An 18974-nucleotide genomic window follows, 5' to 3' on the forward strand; every position below is an offset into this window, starting at 1 on the left:
CTCTACTCCTGAAATCAATGTCAAGTATTCAAATTGTGATCCTATTCTGAGCAACTGTAAATAAAATAACAAAGCATAGGCATAATTAATGTTATTTTTCTGTGATTTGGTTAAGAGGCTCAGAAGCAGAGGGACCCCAATGTAGTTTTTCCATTGTTTACCCAAAGTTCTGTTCTATAAGCTTCAACTGGGACTTCCTGACACAGAATGCATTTTAATGATGCATTCGGTAGGATACAATGACAAGAATGCTGAATTTGGAGTAAAAAAAAAAAAAAAAACTCACTTCTCCCACTTTTCACTTGTGTGACCTTGGACATTTGCCTTCCCTGAGCCTCAGTTTCCCCTTCTGTAAAATTATGGGTTTAGACTAGATGGCTCTCAGATCCTTCATACCTCTAAATCTATAATCCTATGAGTCTCTGATGCAGATTAATTCAAAAGATCTTAGGACAGTCCTTAAGTTGGAATCAACAAACACCCAAGGAGTCTGTGGATCAGTTTGGGGGAGGGGAGTATTTCATGAACTTGGAAGGGAAAAAACTTATAACTTCAGATTAAAATTTAGCATTTCTTCCCATAATTTAAGTGTTATTCTAAGAAGGGGTCCAGAAGTTTTTACCAGATTGCCAAGGAGCTCATAACACAAAAAGGTTAAAACCTGTCTTAAAGAAATCACAAAGCCTTTTTTTATGTCACAGAATTTGTAGGAAAGTAAATGGGATGAAGGGGAGAAACTGGATGGCACAGCAGGGCAAAACCTTATAGGAGATCTGCCTTTGAGTCTGCCAAGTAACTCACTGGGCAAACTGGTTCAAATCACTTACCCCCACTGGGCCTTACTTTTCTCACTTCTAACTTGAAGGGATTAGACCAGATAACCTCAAAGGTACTCCAACATTTGATGATCTCACCCTTTCTTCACAAACTCAATACAAGAACACCGTCTGACTTCTCAACTTCTATCAGTGGTTCCATCATTCACTTATTATTGCCCATGTTTAAAACCTTGGTGTGATCCTTGATTCTTCTCTCGACACTTCCAGCCAATCAGTTATCAAGTCTTATCACTGTCACCTTCCTAAGATCTCTGACATGTTCCTTTTCATTCTATTACCATTGTTCTATTAAAATTTCAGTCATGTCAAACTCTTTGTGACCATATTTAGGGAGACTGGCAGAGATGCTGGAGTGTTTTCCCATTTCCTTCTGCTACTCATTCCTCAGAGGAGTAAACTGAGGCAAACGGGGATAAATGCCTTGTCCAGGGTCACACAGCTGGGAAGTGTCTGAGGCCAGATTCAGATTCATGAAGATGAGTCTTCTTGACTCCAGACTCACCACTCTCTCCACTGTTCCATTTAGCTGCATTGACACCACTTTAATTCATGCCTTCATTACTAGTTAATAGTATGGATTTTTACAGCAGCCTCCTGGCAAATCTCTACATCAGCCACAATGATGCTAGAGAACTCTTTTTTATGCACAGATCTGATCATGTCACTTCACTGCTCAAAATTCCTCTATGGCTTACTATAGTCTTCCAAATAAAATTCAATCTCCTTAACAGGGTTTTCAGAGCCCTATAGAGTCTGGTTCTTTTATACTTTTCCACTCTTCTCTATTCCCATCTGTTTGCTCTATGTCCTAGCTTCCAGCATCTTCAACTGTGGTTCACAAGCTCACACAAGGTCTTGTAACTAAATGTGGGGATCATGAAATTATGATTTATTTTAAAATCTAATTTAAATGTAAATGGTTGATCTGTATACCTCTTTTATATACCTATATACCTGGGGTCACCTAAAAATTTCTTGGGTGAAAAGAAGTCACAAATAAAAGTTTAAGAAGCCCTGCTCTACAATTTGCCCTACTATGCCCAAAGAGCTATCGAACTGTTCATCCCCTTTGATCCAGCAGTATTTCTCCTGGGCCTGTATCCCAAAGAAATCATAAAAGAGGGAGAAGGACCTACATGTGCAAAAATGTTTGTGGCGGCCCATTTTGTAGTGGCAAGAAACTGGAAACTTAGTGGATGCCATCAGTTGGAGAATGGCTGAATAAGCTATGATACAGGAATGTTATGGGATATTAGTGTTCTATAAGAAATGATCAGCAGGAGGATTTCAGAGAGGTCTGGAGAGACTTACAGGAATTGAGGATGAGTGAAATGAGCAGAACCAAGAGAACACTGTACACGGCAACAACAAGATTATGTGATGGACAACTCTGATGGATTTGGCTCTTTTCAACAATGAGGTAATTCAAGGCAATTCCAATAGACTTGTTATGGAGAGAGCCATCCACACCCAGAGAGAGGAGTATGGGGACTGAATGTGGACCTAGTATTTTTGCCTTTTTTGTTACTGTTGTTTTTCCCTTTTTGATTTTATTTGCCTTGTGCAGCATGATAAATATGGAAATATGTTTAGCAGAAGTGCATGTTCAACCTAAATTGGATTACTTGCTGTCTAGGAGAGAGAGGTGAGGGTAAGGGAGAGAGAAAAATTTGAAACACATGGTTTTGCAAGGGTGAATGTTAAAAACTATCTTTGCATGTATTTTGAAAATAAAAAGCTGTTATTAATTTTTTTTAAATGAATCTCTGATGGATGCCCATTAATTGGAGAATGGTTGGGTAAATTGTGGTATATGAATGTTATGGAATATTATTATTCTGTAAGAAATGATGTGCTGGTTTGCATGTGGTAGATTATAAACTCCTTGAAGGTTGTCTTTTGCCTCTTTTTGTATCTCTAGCACTTAACACAAGGACTAACACATAGTAGGTGATGAAAAAATGCTTATTAATTGATTCATTGTGGGAGGGGCAGAGATTACCTGCTTTTACTGAAGTATAGAGTTTGTGGTGGAAAGTAATATGAAATGAGGCTGGCAAGGGAGGATGGCACCAAATTTTGGAGGGCCTTTAATGCTAGGCAAAGACATTTGTATTTTACTTGTTTGTTAAGACAGTTACAGTTATTTGCATATGTGTAATATCCTCACTACTACTAGATTGTGAATTCCATGAACTCGAGACCTTTCTATATAAGTATCTTTGGATTATCCCCCTAAAACGAGTTGGGCTGGTCAAGCAGAGAAAATGATGAAGGAGAGATGGACAGCAAAGTGATACATTGGTACCCCCAAGTTATAAAAAGAATGAGAAGACCTCTTGTATGTGGGTTCTTCAAGAATCACATGGAATGAAAGCAAAGAAAGATTGTGATCTCATGGGTGGGGAAAATACTCACAGCAAAGAAGCCACATGTGTAGTGAAGAAGTCAAGTTTTTTTCTTCTGGTACCTAGCATAGCACCCTATACAAACAATTCAGGGTTTCAAGGCTGTCTTTAATTCCATCAGGGAAGACACTCTCTGCAGTTATGATGACAACTCTTTTCTTAATGAGTTACTGTGGTCAAAAGAAAAATATTTCCTATTGGTTAAAGGTTTTGATAATGTATCTTTCAATATTTAATTAGACTGGTTCGCCCCCAAGAAACACATAATCCATCCCCACATCCATACATTTCAGATTGGTTGGACCTGCTGGTATGGTTATGGCTAGTCCAACTTTCAAGAATCTAGGGTTACCTCCACACCACAATGAGGCATCCAAGTAGGACTTTGGTTGAGGTCTGCACATAGTATGCTTGCTGAAGGTAAAGGATTCTAACTAATACCAGTTGGTCTAATTTCTCCTTTAACCAAGTAGGCATGGTAATACAGAGGAAAGAACACTGGATCTGGTTTCAGAGGAACTAGGTTCAAATCCTGTGTGAAATTTTGGGCAAGTGGATTGATTTCAATTTTGTCAACTCTAAAATGGGAGTGATGACATCTATAGTACCTACCTCAGGGGTTGTGAGAACCAAATGAGAAATAAAAGATGTATGACACTTTGAAAACCTTGAAATGCTGTATAAATGTCAACTCTATAGATCCTTTATATATTATTATAAAGAAAAAATGCATTATTATATGCTTATGGTCCATTATCAAAGCTCTAAACTCACACACACACAAGGCTTGATCTTGAAGGCTTTTTAATCATTCTATGGTTCATGCTCCTACCCTGGTCTCCCCAGAGGAACATCAGAACTTTGGCTCATGTTTAGGTCTCCACAAACAAGGGAAGAAAGCCATCAGTCTCCCATGAAAGCACTCAGGCTAACAAAACATTAAATATAGAATGAGTTTTATTTACTCCAACAGAAAACTCAAAGGACTCATACCTGAGGCCTTAAACAATCTCTTCTGGTGTGGCCTGCCTTTCCCAGGAACCTATACAATCCTGTAGACCAAGATGTTAAACACACGGGCAGCCTACCACCCTCCCTAGTGCACTGGAACCAGATTAAAATGTAACTGGGAAATATTTAACAAAATACAAATACAATAAAACAAAGATAATGGCAATAATAAGCAGTTTCTAAGTCAGCATGCACTTGCAAGGACCCTTATGTATAGATTAGTGGTGCCCAATTTCTATTTGAGTTTTATACTATTGTTCCTGATTTCTAGTACTACTTTAAGTGCTTTCCCCAAGCAGAAAAAAAAAAAACAACAAACAAACTCAGAATTGCTTGAGAGTTAAGCAACCTTCTCTCTGGCAATCCTCCATCTCCACAGGTATCTGCACAGTCCACATGACTTACAGTATCCCCTTGGATGAAGCTCTGTCATGGCTCCCTGCCATGTTGATCTTTTCCCCTATTTACATATGTTCTAGCAACCCATCTCCTCCCCTTTCAGATTTCCATCCAATACTAGTTTCTCTTCTCTATCTCTCCATCAGTCTGTATTTCTGCACCAGTCTATGTCTCCACCTGGTGCTGATTCCTCTACTCCCTGGGGACCATGTGATCCTGTGCCTTCATTCTTTAGGTGCTAGAGGGTATGAATGTCTCTTGACTTCCTAATGTTTTACATTTTCATCTGCCTCTGGTTTCTGAGTGTACAATGGTGGGCTATACAAGGAAATCATCTGTGTCTAAATTTATTTCTCCTCTTTTCTGCCCCCTCCTTCAGGTGGACCTCTCTGAACCTAAATTCTTCCTCAATTCAGGAAGATCTCTTTCCAGCTCCTCTCCAGGGTACCTTATTTCCTCCAGAATCCAGTATAAAATCTTCTCTTTGGCTTTCAAAGACCTTCCCAGCCTACCCTTTCTCCTGCCTTTTCAATCTTCTTCTACCTTACTCCCCCTTTCCCACATCTTTTCACTGACACCCAGGCTCCTTGCTGCTTTTCAAACAAACAAGACACTATTTCCTTACCCCATGCATTTGAGTCAATGTTCCTGTTTCCCAGAATGCTGTCTCTCCTTGTTTCTTCTTCTAGGCTTTTCTAGCTTCCTTCAAAACTCAACTAGAATCTTACTTACCAGAAGCCTTTCCTGGTATTCCCTTAATGCTAGTGTCTTCTTCTGTGATTAGGTCCAATTTAACCTATGTCTTATTGGTTCAGAATTGTTTATATTTAATTCCCCCATTAGATTGCTCTAGAGGGCAGGGATTGTATTTACTTTTTTTTGTATCCTTGATGATCACTGATAACTTCTCTCTTGTGGAAAGCCACGGTTGTGCTGTCTTCAATTCACACCCTAGTGTGAGACTACAGCTAACTCCCTACTGCATGCATCATTAAAATGCATTCTGTGTCAGAAAGTCCCAGTTAAAATTTATAGAATGGAACTTTGGCTAAACAATGGAAAAACTACTTTGGAGTCATTCTACTTCTGAGCCTCTTAAGCGAATCACAGAAAAATTATATGTTAATTATGCTTATGCTTTGTTATTTTATTTACAGTTGCTCAGAATAGGATCACAGTTTGAATGGTTGACACTGATTTCAGGAGTAGAGCATAGTAAAGCAGAGGTCCTGTCTCATTAAGAAAGCATTTATTAAATGACAACTATGTGAAGTGTGCCAGAGATAGAAAAAAAAAGGAAAAATGGCTTCTGTCCTCAAGAAGCTTTTGTTCTACCAGAATAAAGGCTCACATTCCTGGATTCTAGCTATGCCTGCAGGAGAATCACACCAATAGAAAGCATTTTCTACTCTTAACTCCATACAGTGCTAGTTCAGTTCCTTGATGCACATGGTTTCAAATCCAGTTCTGCCACTTACTGTTAACTTTGGTAGTCACTTAACCTATATGAACCTCAATTGTGTCATCTACCCAGTGAAGGGATTGGACTAGTTTGTCTTGATGCTCTCTTATAGCTCTAAATCTATGGTCTTAAGATAATCATGGGTTGTGTGGCTGTGAAAGCTTCTCTCCAGAAGCTTTAGCACCCACCTCTCCTGCCTCTATTTAGTCTCTTTTTGTAGCTGTGTGGGTTCCTTTTAAAGGCCAAACAAAAGAGCAGAGCTCAAGTGAAATATAATCAAAACAGAAGGAAGGCCTCATCAATGGGGAAAGGAAAATTAGGGGAATTTACACTTGGTTAAGACATAAGACAGGGGGAAAGGAGTGAATGAGAACATCTTCAAAATAATTATTGAGATAGGAATTATAATACTCCAAAGATTTGGGGGGAAGGGAAATAAACACATTACATGTTCATACTTTGTTAGCCATGTCCTTCCCCACCCCAAACATGGGAAGCATCATTCTAGCATAATCTATCCCATCTCTAGATCCCCGAGCATATCTGACTAATTTGCCAGTGTCTAGTAAAAAAAGACACCACCAATACTATGATAAATGGACCCCCATGCTTTAAAAAAAAAAAAAAAAGTCTGGGTGAACGGCATAAATTAGAGAAAGAGGAAAAAAACTGATCAACATACAGTTTATTTCTGATGGCCTACAACAGTGATTTTTTTAGATTTTTCATATGCTGATTTTGAATTCTTTCAAGTCTAGTCATCATCCGTGTGTATGTGTGTGTTTGGAAGTTGTGATTTAGGGCAAATTTCTGAACTTCCCTAGATCTCACTTTTTCATCTGTCTCTAAATCTGTGATCCTATGTTCACTCAGTCAAGGCTTGAGTTTAGCCTTGAAAGACGGTGAGCCACAGAAGGGAAAGCATTCCAGATATGTGTGTTTTGGGGAGGGGGATTGGGGAGTGAGAAGATTGGGTAAAAACCCAAGTGAAGGGGCAGAGGTGTGAATGAGTGGGGTGTGTTTGGGGGACAATGAAGAAACAGGCAATGGGGAATAGAGACAAATAAAAATGGAGAATTAAGATGGGGTCCTGAGGGTAGTTAGGCAGAAGAATTTAGTTGTGGTGGAGCAGGCAATGGAGAGGCACTAAAAGCTTCTGAGAAGCGAAACGTGATCATGGAAGTAGGATTTGAAGATTCTTGTGGCAGGGGTATACAGGATGAATTGGGAAAGGGAATGGGAATGGGGAAGAGTTAAGAGTTTGTAATTGCTTCGAGATTACGGCAGTGTGAACTAAGATGGCCGCAGTGGAGACACAGAAGAAAAAAAAACCTATTGGGATGTGATAAAGACCTTCAAAAAAAGAAAGGCAAAGAGTAATTTGATGGCATGCCTCCACGGGGGGGGGGGGGGGGGGGGGGGGGGGGGGGGGGGCGGGGTCCCAAGCACAGAACAGACAGCCAACTACTTCAGCCAATAGCACTTAGTTCTTGGGGCGCACAGAAGGTGCCGGCCATCTTGAACTGCTGCCTACTGGCTCCACGTGCCAGAGAGTTTGTCGTTGGGTTAGTCTCCGGCTCTGAGTAAGGGAACCCCGTCGGGTGTGAGGTCACTCCAAATTAGAGGAGCTTATATGGTTTTGGGACAATTAAGGAGACAAGGGTGTGGGACCTAAAAGAGGAAACTCAGGCACGTAGCTTCAACTTGAAAAGGGTACAGCAGAAGGGAGGGAAAATCCTACCCAGAAGGCCCCACGGCCTCGTGAGGCTCCTCAAATGCAGCTACAGGTAGGGAGTCATACTTAGCATGAGAAAGTGGGGCTCTAACTGCAGAGGAAGTAGCAAGGTGGGCTTAAGAGAAGCTAAGAGAATGGAGTCAATGGGAAGCAGCCCAAAAGAACCTGACAATGATGCTGTCCATTGGAAGAGTTGATGTTATCACCCCACCCACAGAAATCCCATCCCTACCAGGCTCATCTTTAGCTTTCCAACTAGGTTTCCTTCCAACTTCACCAGTCTCCGCCTCCTCCTCCTCTTCCTCCTCCAGTCCCCAGGCAGAGTGCAGCCCCAAGTCCAGCGGAGAAGTGCGCTTGCGCACGCTAGCCCGCCCCTCACCGCGCGCCCCACCCTCGCGCAGGTGGGACTGCGCAGGCGCAGCGCCCTCCGCGCGTAAGAGTCGGGCTGTGGGAAAGCTACTGTCCAGTACAATCTAGAAGCGGCAGAATTCGCCCCCCTCTTATGTGAGGAAAAGGCGCCACCTCCTCCTCTCCTCCTCCTCCTCCGGCGAGGCCAGGCCAGGCGAGGCAAGGGGGCGGGCCCCGAACCCGGCGGCTCCGGGGCCCCAGGCCCCGGGCCCCCCTGGGCTGTGCCCGCGGCAGCCCCCTCCCCAGCTCCGCTCCGCCCCGCCGCCGCCCGGGCCCTGAGGGGAGCAACGCTGGGCTCTGGGGGCCCCGCGCAGCTGCTCGACCGCCCTGGCTCCGCAGGCCTCGGCCCCTGAGGGCCCCCCACTGGGCGGACCAGCAGCTCACTGCCCTGCCCCCCCCCCCGTGCCCTTCACCCCCAGCCCACTCCACTAGGTGCGGGGCTTACCTCGGGCGTGATGGGAAAGCGGCCGTAATCCGAGGCTCCCCGGGGCGGGCTAGCGCCGGGCAGGGCGGATTCCGCGAGATTTTTCCTGGGTCTCCACCGCCGCCTCAGACAATGAAATCAGCGTGTCCGATCATCAATTCTCATCATGATCGTGACGTCACGGCAGACAGCGGCCAATGGGAGCCCGAGATCAGCTCCGGACAGTCCCCGGCCTCAGCCCAGAACCCACGAGAGGGGGGAAGGGGAGATGGCCGCCTGCAGCGGGGGGAGCCTCCTCCCCTCCCAGACCCGGCTGTGGCATAGCGAGGGCTCTTGGTGTCTGCCACTCCCTCTCTGAACAGCACCGATCACCAAGCATCCCTGCCGCTGCAGGAGCTAGAGATAAGCTTGTTGGGCTGGTACTGCCAGCTTTTCCAACTTGACAATCATTTACAGGAGCTGCCTAATTCTTGCACGCTGCCAAGAGCACGTGATTATGGGTAGCTATGGGGGTCTTTATGTTATTAATACAGTGTTGGAGGGGGGAGACATCCATTTGGAGTTAATAAAATCCATAAGCATTCAAGAAGCCCCGCTAACGACCCCCATCAAAATGATTTTCTATTCACTGGAATTGCAATTAATTGAAATAAAGTCTAGCTTATTTGCCTAGACAAAAAGAAGACTCCCAAACTGGAAGGGACATTAGAGACTAGCCCAAATCTTTCATTTGATAGATAAGTAAACTGAGGTCCGGGCCCCAGGTCCCAGAGTAACCCCTTGTTCAAATTTCAAGTCCCGAGTTCTTTCCACATCCACTCCCCATGCTTTCTGGTTTAAATGGGGGATGCCCTGTGAGTAATGGTTAGTGTCTTCTTGTCAGTGAGCATAAGGACACTTGTGTCCCACTTTGGGGTTCCAGTATCTGCCTTCTTATAGATCCAGTTAGATTCCAACTGAGAAAACAGTCCACAAGCACTTAACTGAAATGTTGTGTCCTACGTGTGCTAGATATTGTGAATGGATACAAGAAAATGAGATGTGATTTGAAAAAAGAGGCCTTAACCTTGAAAAAGCTTACAGTGTCGTTTGGGGCAAGGATAATGAGGATAGCAGACTGAAACAGAAACATTAAATATTTGAACTCCAATAAAGTCCCCTGATGCCTCATCATTGTAGGAAGGTAATCCTGGGGTTTTGAGGGTTTTATCAGCAACCTATAAACCCTGACAGATCGCCTTGATCCTGTTGAACTGAAAAGATTTTTAAGTACTGATCCAGGAAGAGACTGTATGTCTTACGTCTTTTGAAGACCAGTCTAGCTAAGGTCATAGAAGCTTATTAACAAATTGATCAGTTTTCAGACCAAGCAACTCTCAACAGAATGGTTGATGTGGATGGGCCAGTCACACAGATGAAAGAAATCACAGGTACTGAAATGATAGATTGTGTTCTAGGTCATAAGATAATCAACCATACCAAAATGGATTGCTGTAATTGAGGAAGGCTTCATGAAAAAGGCAGGACTTGAGGTAGGCTTAAGTAAATGACAAGTGAAAATAACAATGCGGAAGGAAGAAGGTATGGTAGCTATGATGTTATCACTATTATTAGACCATGAAGTCCTATAGTTTAATGCAAAAAAACAATGAGCAATACAAGACAGTATATAATTAAGTGAGGGGAGGGGCATGTAAGGTATAGTAGATAAAACATCACACACACACACACACACACACACACACGATCTCAAATGCTCTGCAGTATAGCCAAACAGGACAGGATTAGAACCTAGGAGTAGATGCTAGAGGTGGGGAACAAAGGGAGGCACATTTCAATTCAATGTAATATAGCCCCTAAGCACAGGAATTTTAAAAGGTGGAAGTCTGTCTATTATGGGATTCTTGAATTATGTGAGAGATGGGACTGGATTACCTCTAAAGTTAATTAAAACTTGGAAATAATTCAGATCAGGTACCTGAGGAAGATAAGAAAGACTTCATCTGGGGAAGCAACTTGTATTCTTGATGATCTTGAAGCACTTATGGAATGTTTCTGGATAGCAAGGGGTGAAATAAATTCTAGGTGGGAACAGCATGAATGAAGGAGATAATGTTGTCTGGTGCTATATTCAGCATATGAACCTGAAAATGGAATTTGTTACAGAATTGTTTAGTGCAGTCCAGTCTTACATATTCCTGTCCCAAATAAAACAAAACAGGACAAATTGAGGTTTCTAAAGATTTAATAATACTTTTCCCCCAATGATTGTGAACTATCTTGAGTCTGCTGACAACCAGGGCAACTATTTGATAAGGGAGATTATCAGGACACATTTTATAAATGGCAATGAAATATATATTGCTAAGTTTTAAAAATGAACTTTGAAGCTATTTATTTATCATTTGTGGATTGCTGAGGCCCTTTATTTCTCCCCTTTCCTGCTGCCCACCTTTTAATCATTGCTCTGCTTATTGACATCTCCACCAGAGGGAGTGCAGGAGCATGGAGAGAAATTGAAAATAAGCCAATTTTGTTTATTTCTCTGCTCATTCAATTTTAAAATGTTATAGGAAAGAAGGTTGGAACATTAAGACTAGGAATTGGCCATTGATTTAAGTTATCCATGATCATTTTATTTCATATTACTTTAGTTTGCAAAAGTGACAAGAATGTGCTCTTAGGAAGGTTGGTCTTGTCTTAGGAAAGCTGCTTTGGGAAGTAAGGTGTCCAAGGACAACCCTTTTGTGAAAAAGCTCTCTGACTCCTCAGCATTTCCTCTCTAGGGAATTCCTCATGGAGTGTAGGTCACTTCTCTTTGGATCTTCTAACAATCAAGAAGTTTTTGTTTTTGTAGTTTGCTTATAAGTGAACTTCATTTTACAGACCAGATACATTCCTGAAAGCTCCACATTAACCAAATTCCTATAACTCCACCCTGCCCCCTTCTAATATTGGAGTTGTGTTTACACATGTGCAAGGGAAGGCTGGAAGCCAGTCTGACCATTACCTGAATACCACAAGCAAGGGATATGAATAACTAGCATTGATTCTCCTGGATCTGGACATAATGTCAGTCCTTGGAACTGATAGAAGAGAAATTTTCAATGCATCACTTTCCTACTTTCCCAACAGCAACAGGCTGATGAAGGAAGAAAAAGAGAATAGAAAATGAGAGGATTACTTCTCAATAGTTCAAACTCTAGATGTTTCGAAAGGTAAAGTTTTCCCCCCTTCTTCCATCAATGCAAAACGAAAGGAAAAAATAGGTGAATATCAGCTCTTCTTACTGCAGGTCAATATAATGGATAAAAAAATTTAGAAAACTAACAATGAGGTGATTAAGGCCAATTCCAATAGACTTATGATGGAGAGAGCCATTTGCATCCAGAAAGAACTGTGGGAACTGAATGTGTAGCACACCATAGTATTTTCATCTTTTTTGTTGTTGTTTGCTTGCTTTTTTTCTTGCTCATTTTTTTCCTTTTTGCTTTGATTTCTCTTCTGCAGCATGATAGATGGGGAAATATGTATAGAAGAATTATATATGTTTAACCTATATTGGATTACTTGCTATCTAGGGGAGGGGCTGGTGGGAAGAGAGAGAAAAATTTGGAACACAAGGTTTTGCAAGGGCAAATGTTAAACACTATCTTTGCATATATTTTGAAGATAAAAAAACTATTATTTTTAAAAATAAAATACACATACATGAATCATGAATGTGCTGCATAAATAAAATTTATTCTTAGGGAGAAAATCTAGAAAACTATATATTTATATATGTATGTGATATAGTGTGTATATGTATGTATCTATAACATAATATGTGTGTATATGTACACACAGATATATGGTATGTGTGTGTCACTATGTATGTATGTATAATGTTTATGTATGTATATTCAAAAAATTCCTTTAATTCATGTCTTTCTTGAGTTTGTATTGAATTCTTTCCTTCATTTTCTAATTTCATTGTGGCAATTTCTAAGTAATGAATCCTCATAAAGAGATACACTTAAATTTATGGATTCCGTCTTCTGAAAACAGCTTAAATCCTTATGCCCACCTATATTTGTAGCAGGGAGGAGGGGTTCCTTATTTGCTAGTCACTGAAAGGTTTAAGGTGATCAGTGAACAGATTTCTTAGGCTGGGACAAAGAATGGGTTTCTCCTTACAAAGTCATAGTCATTCTGAACTTGCACTTCATTCATTGGACTACTTAAGAATGTTTGACGGGATCATAGGATAGAATGGAACATGTGAAACCCGGGCTGGATCTCAGAACATATTGTTAGAGCTGGAGAGGACTTAAACAAAGAACAGTGGATCTTGAAGGGACTTTAGAATCATGACCTTAGACTGATCTAATCTAACCCCCACATTTTATAGATGAAGAAACTGAGGCTCCTAGAGAGGTAGTAACTCACACAGGATCATACATTTAGTGGCAAAACGAGTCTTCCAAGCACTTCCACAGCACTTTTCACTACACCATTCCACCTTAACACTGTTAGTCTTTCTCACTTTTGCACCCTTTCCTCCATACATACTATGAAGAGCTAAGGATATAGGGAGTTTCTTTAGTCTTTTGAACAACCAAGACAAACGATTCTCTGCTTTAGTAAACAAAATGCTTTTTGGAGAGGTGCACAAGATGAGGCTTTGGCCAGCCATGTAGTTTTAGGAGAAGTTGGCAGAAGGGAAATTTTATAAAATCATGATTTAGGGTTTGGGGGAAATGGGAGGAAAGAATAAGTTTGGAGAAATCTTAGAATGAAGTGTCAACCTCAGATGAAAAGTACCTGTATAGACATACTGTCTGTTTCAGGAAGGATGTCGGCAGTTTAGGTGACAGAGTAACCCAGCACATTTTTCTTACTTAGAACACATATCTGCTCAGTGGGGAAAGTGAAATACAGAGAGGCTAAGTGACTTGTCTAAGGTCAATGGATCAGTTATTGATTATATAGCACCACATGATGAGTGAGAGTTGATGGACCTCAAAATGCGCCTGGCAGCTTGCACTCAACTCAAATGTCAGCTCTGGGAGTATGGGCAACTGGAGGGGACTATTGTGGGACCTGGATGAGAAAGGATTGGGCTGAGAGCAAATCATTTATTTGTTTAGGGAGGGAAATCTAAATCTACACAGGGGTGGCCTCAACCCAGAGATATGCTTGGAAACTGACAGAAAATGGAGAGCCAAAGGGACTAGAACCAGGTGAGTAACTAATAGTTTGAACACATACTAGCAGATAACATTGTGTGAAGAATACAAGTAGCTGGGCAAGGCACGAAAAGAGCAGGCAAGTGTTGGAAAGGGCAAAATGAAAGTGGTGATAAGTCCAGAATCCAGGTGATACAAAGTCACTATCAAGAGTTGAGAAACATCAAGAAGCCTGACCTAGGGAAGCCGGCAGAAAGTATGCCACGAGGCAGACCAAGCCAGGGGTCCGAATCAAAACAAAGGAAAACCAGCCAAAGGTTGTATCACAGGGCTAAGGAAGTAGGTGGTCAAGAATCCCTGGAGATGGTCAAGAAAGAAATGACCAGAATCTGGAATGACAAAACAACACATAGTCGAGCAGGGGGAAAGCCTAGTAAAAAGAAGTTTAATAACCGAAACGGTTCTTCTGTCTTGGATCTACAGCTTTTATAATCCCAATGTGGCTAATCTGGACCCAGAAGGTGGGAGCAGGTAATTGGAAGCACTGGGCTGAGGTCGAAGATGTGGGTGGCGGAAGCAATAGCTTTTGGCAGGCAGATCCTGACAATAAGACCCAAAGGAAAGCATCACATATTTTGAAACCCTTTCTTGGGGGGAGACATTGCACTTGCCTTCTAAGTTTAAACTAGCGTTATTGTTTCAATTAGTGTATTTTTTCAAAGTGACGTACACCAAGTGATTTGGTATGATAAATGTTCGTAATTTCTTTTCGGAAAATAATACAACTGGCTTCTGTTACTGAGGATGTGGAAATGCCACATCATCAATAAAATTGGCCTTATAAAAGTTTTATTTTTAATTCCTGTTATTTTTCCTTCAATAAAACCCTCAGTCTGCTTCAGAGTATCGATCAATGTTATGTTGCCTAGATTCACATCCCTCTGCTGATCACTATAATTTAGGTTCATTTTGTCAACCCAAAAGTATTTGATGGCACAATACATAGGAGAGGGACAGTAATGAGCTGGTTTAAATTGTACTGCAAGGTAGTCCATTTTCCCAGTTGGTTGTGATACTTGAGTGCTTTCTATGGGCTCTAAAAATCTAAATCTACACACTGTTAGCACTATAGATTTCCAATTAGGATTCTGCAATTAGAATGATAAGAGCAGTTTCTTAACATTTAACATATGCAATTGGCAGCCTAGCCTGCAGTTACTCAAGCCTACTCTAGAGTTTATCTTTCAAAATTGTAGCTGTGGTTTTAGTTTTAGAACCCTCAATGTATTCTGCATTCACTGCACCTTGGACATCTAGTTACTCTGCCAGTGGAATGACAGAGTCAATGGATGGGACTTTTATTTTAAATAATAAAGCATATATCTATTTCCTCTTCTCCGCTCCCTACCAAATCATAATTTTAACCAGAATGATGCAGTAGAGCAAGTTGGGGATGGAGGTTTCATTTAAGAACTTTTTTCCCTAGGGATAAGTGAGCTGGAAGATGAGTTTGTGAAAGATAATACACATTCAGTGATACTCTGGAATCAAGCTTAGAAGAGGCACAGGTGAGAGAGACTCCTGGGAGGAGTAGCAGTTGTTTTGTAGTTGTTATAAATACTAAAATAACTGACTATAACTGGGCTATTGTAAAAATGACAGTAGCAATTATCTATGCCATCCAAATAAAATTTCTTCACTTAAGTATAAAGTATTGTATTTAACAAATGCCTAGGATCCTTTTCATTTTGTGATACACTGCCATGCTGCTAAGTAACAAAGCTATTTGATTCTTCTAATATTCACCTTTATCCTAAATTCCATCTCTGATTTAAAAAGAGAGAGAAACTAAAAACCTTTAATTCTTGGAACAAATTGTCAAATGCCATTTATTTTTTAAAAATTGTATTGATATATTTTATTTTTACATCAACAACATTTCCCAATGTACCTCTTTCCCTCCCTCTCCCAGAGAGCCATCCTCTAAAACAGAATTTTTTTTAAGAAAGGGAAAAAGCAATTTAGCAAAACTAGTCAATGTAACAACAGAAAGTCAAATGTTATATGTAATGTTCCATATTTATAGTCCTTTATCTCAGCAAAGAAGTGCAAGGGGAGATGACTTCTCAAGCATATCTCCCCTTTGGTATCTAGCTATGTCATAATTTTGCAGCATTCAGTTTTGATAATTTTGTTGCTCTTTCCATTTATATTTTTGTAGCCTTTGTATGTATTGTTTCCCTGGTTCTGCCTACTTTACTTTTAATCATTTTGTAAGTCTGTTGTTGTTCTGTCTGAATTGCCATGACCCCATATGGGATTTTCTTGGCAAAGATACTGAAGTGGTTTGCCATTTCCTTCTCAATTCATGTCTAACAGTGCTTTCATCATATTCCTCATATTCATAATTTATTACACCATGGTAATATTTCATTCTGTCCATGAACCCAGATTTTTTTAGCCATTGCCCAATAGATGGACATTTATTACTTTTCATGCTCTTTGCTGCTATAAGTATTGCTATAAATATGTTAATATATATTAGGTCTTTCTTTTTGTCATTTACCTCCTGGGGGTATATGCCTACCAATGGAATCTTTCCGCCAAAAGAGGAAGAAATTACTTTTTAGACCTGTGGACCAATAGTTTTTAAATTAGAATTATTTTCTCCAAGATATGTAAGTAATTGATTGAGATTTATGAGGAAAAAAACTATTGCTCAATAGATAAGTAGGCAAAAGATCCAGATCTCAAAGGAATAAAATTCTCATAGCTGTAGGAAAAAAATGTTCTAAATCACTTATAATGAGAAAAATGCTAAGTAAAATAGCTTAGGTGCTACATCATACCCATCAGTTTGGTAAAATGGCAAAAAAAAGAAAGTTATAAATATTGGAGAGTTTTTGAGAGGAATATAATGGTATATCATTTCTGCATAAGAAATAACTTAAGGTACAGTTTCAGAGAAACCTGGGAAGACTTTTTGAACTGATATAAAGTAAAGTGAAAAGACCAGGAAAACAATGTATGCAGTAAAAATATTGTAAAGAAAAACACTTTGGAAAGACTTAAGGAAAAAAAAAAGAAAACCATAAGTACTCTGATACAATGATCTACTATTTCTCTAGATCATTAATGTAGTTATAGATTGCTGTTCACCTCCTGTCAGAGGGAAAATGCATTCAAGATACAAAACAAAGCGTATATTTTGGTCTTATCCAGTGTGGGAATTTGTTTTGCTTGCCTAAGCATATTTATTGCAAGGGCTTTGGTTTTTCTTTTTCAATTTTAGGGTGTTTTTTTTTTCATCTGGGACCAAGGGGCCAGTAATAGGATTGCCCCTGCCCCACCCCCCAAAAAAAGGAAAGAAAGAAAATAGGGTCATTGAAGCATTTTTTTAAAATATTGTTTTTAACTTCATTTTTTTTTTATTTTGACTTCTGAAATGTTTCCTTCTTTCTGCCCCTCCCCTACCCATTGAGAAATTGAGTAGTATAATATCAGTTGTATTTGTGGGGCATATTTCCATGTTGGTCATGTTATTATTTTTTTAAAGCAGTTGGAAAAATTAAGAAAGTAAAAATTTTGCTCTTTGAAACATTTTTGGAAAAATGCATAGAAGAGAATGGAATGGAGGTTAGAAGAAAATATGCATAAGCAAGACAACTTTGAAAGTTACAGGTTGAATTCATGATATTCTTAAAAGGGAAAGTCAGTTGTACACTGAGATTCAGTTTTATATATAGTCCTCTTTCTGTTTTTTGTTGTTGTTGTTGTTGTTTTCTGTATATTTCCGTATATAAAAATACTTGTTTTATTTGATGGGTTGTTAAGCTCAATATAAAAAGATGAATTTAAAAAAATCTATTACATGGCAAAATAAAATAAAATTATAAGATTATAAAGGATCTAAGGAGTTCAAGTTCATTCACCTGCCTCCAAATGTATCTATTGAAATACAAAAATTTTAAATATATAAACAAAGTTTAGTGTTATAATGAAATTATATGACAAACTTAATGTGATATTTAATGATATCCCACTTTTACTCATATGATCCAGGGCTGATGTTTCCTGTATAATCCCTCAAATTCTGGATTTGGAGACAGGAATCCTAGTTTGAATCCAAATTCTACTACCTATATAACCTTAAGCAAATCACTTAAACCCTGTGGGCCTTGGGTTTATCATCTGTAAAAGGAAGATTAAAAGGCCTATAAGGTCCCTTCTAGCAAGAAATCTTTAATTCTGTCATCTTCCCACTCCAATCCTTCCACATGGGATTCATGAGCAACAGATCTAGCTTTTCTCTCATCTTTATCACCTACTAAGAAAGGTAAGCCTTAGGTGGCCTAGGTGTCAAAGGGCTTAAGGCAAAAGAATGGACTAAACAGTGCTTTATACCAGTCAGGATCATTAATTAGGATAATTTAAAAAAGGAAGACATTGTCAGGACCCAATACCAGTACCCCATAGGAGATCCAAGTCTTTGGGGTTTGCAGATACTTGACAGAGATCCTGAAACCAATCCAATAGAATCCCTGAAGATGTATTATATCTTCCATTTGATCTTGAGGAGTTAGTTTTTCAATTTTTTTCTAAAATTTTTACAGCAAGTTTCTCTGATAAAGGCCTCATTTCTCAAGTATATAGAGAACTGAATCAAATTTATAAGAATACAGGTCATCCATGGCTCTCATCGACAGTGAGGTGATTCAAGACTAGTTCCAAAGGTTTTGTGATGAAGAGAGCCACCTGCACCCAGAGAGGGGACATTGGGAACTGAATGTGGACCACAGCATAGGATTTTCACTCTTTTTGTTGTTGTTTGCTTACATTTTGTTTTCTTTCTCATTTTTTTTTTCCTTTTTAATCTGATTTTTCTTGTGCAGCATGATATTTGTGGAAATATGTATAGAGGAATTGAACATGTTTAACGTATTGGATGACTTGTCTACTTGGGGAGAAGGTGGGGAGAAGGGAGGAAAAAATTAGAGCACAGGGTTTTGTTAGGGATGAATGTCGAAAATTATCCATGTGTATATTTTGAAAATAAAAGCTTTAATTTAAAAAAAAGAAGACAGACAACAAACCTTAAAAAAAAAGAATACAAGTCA

The 18974-nt window shown here is 39.8% G+C and overlaps 1 protein-coding gene across 3 annotated transcripts in view; it reads right to left on the reverse strand.

The window, feature by feature from the left end:
- Nucleotides 1-8946, reverse strand: part of HDX (highly divergent homeobox) — a 103705-nt gene extending 94759 nt beyond the window's left edge. The window contains exon 1 of one of the 3 annotated variants that reach the window (XM_031945007.1): nucleotides 8708-8946. Coding sequence is in view for 2 of the 3 variants with exons in the window: in XM_031945009.1 (XP_031800869.1) it covers nucleotides 8087-8095 (9 nt within the window). In the remaining variant the exon portion in view is untranslated. Of the gene's footprint in view, nucleotides 1-8086; nucleotides 8207-8707 lie in introns of those variants that run through there. The other 2 variants (XM_031945009.1, XM_031945006.1) reach the window with 2 other exon arrangements.
- Between the last annotated feature and the right edge of the window lie 10028 nt (nucleotides 8947-18974).

The sequence above is a fragment of the Sarcophilus harrisii genome, chromosome X, assembly GCF_902635505.1.
Source record: "Sarcophilus harrisii chromosome X, mSarHar1.11, whole genome shotgun sequence".
Taxonomy (NCBI): Eukaryota; Metazoa; Chordata; class Mammalia; order Dasyuromorphia; family Dasyuridae; genus Sarcophilus; species Sarcophilus harrisii.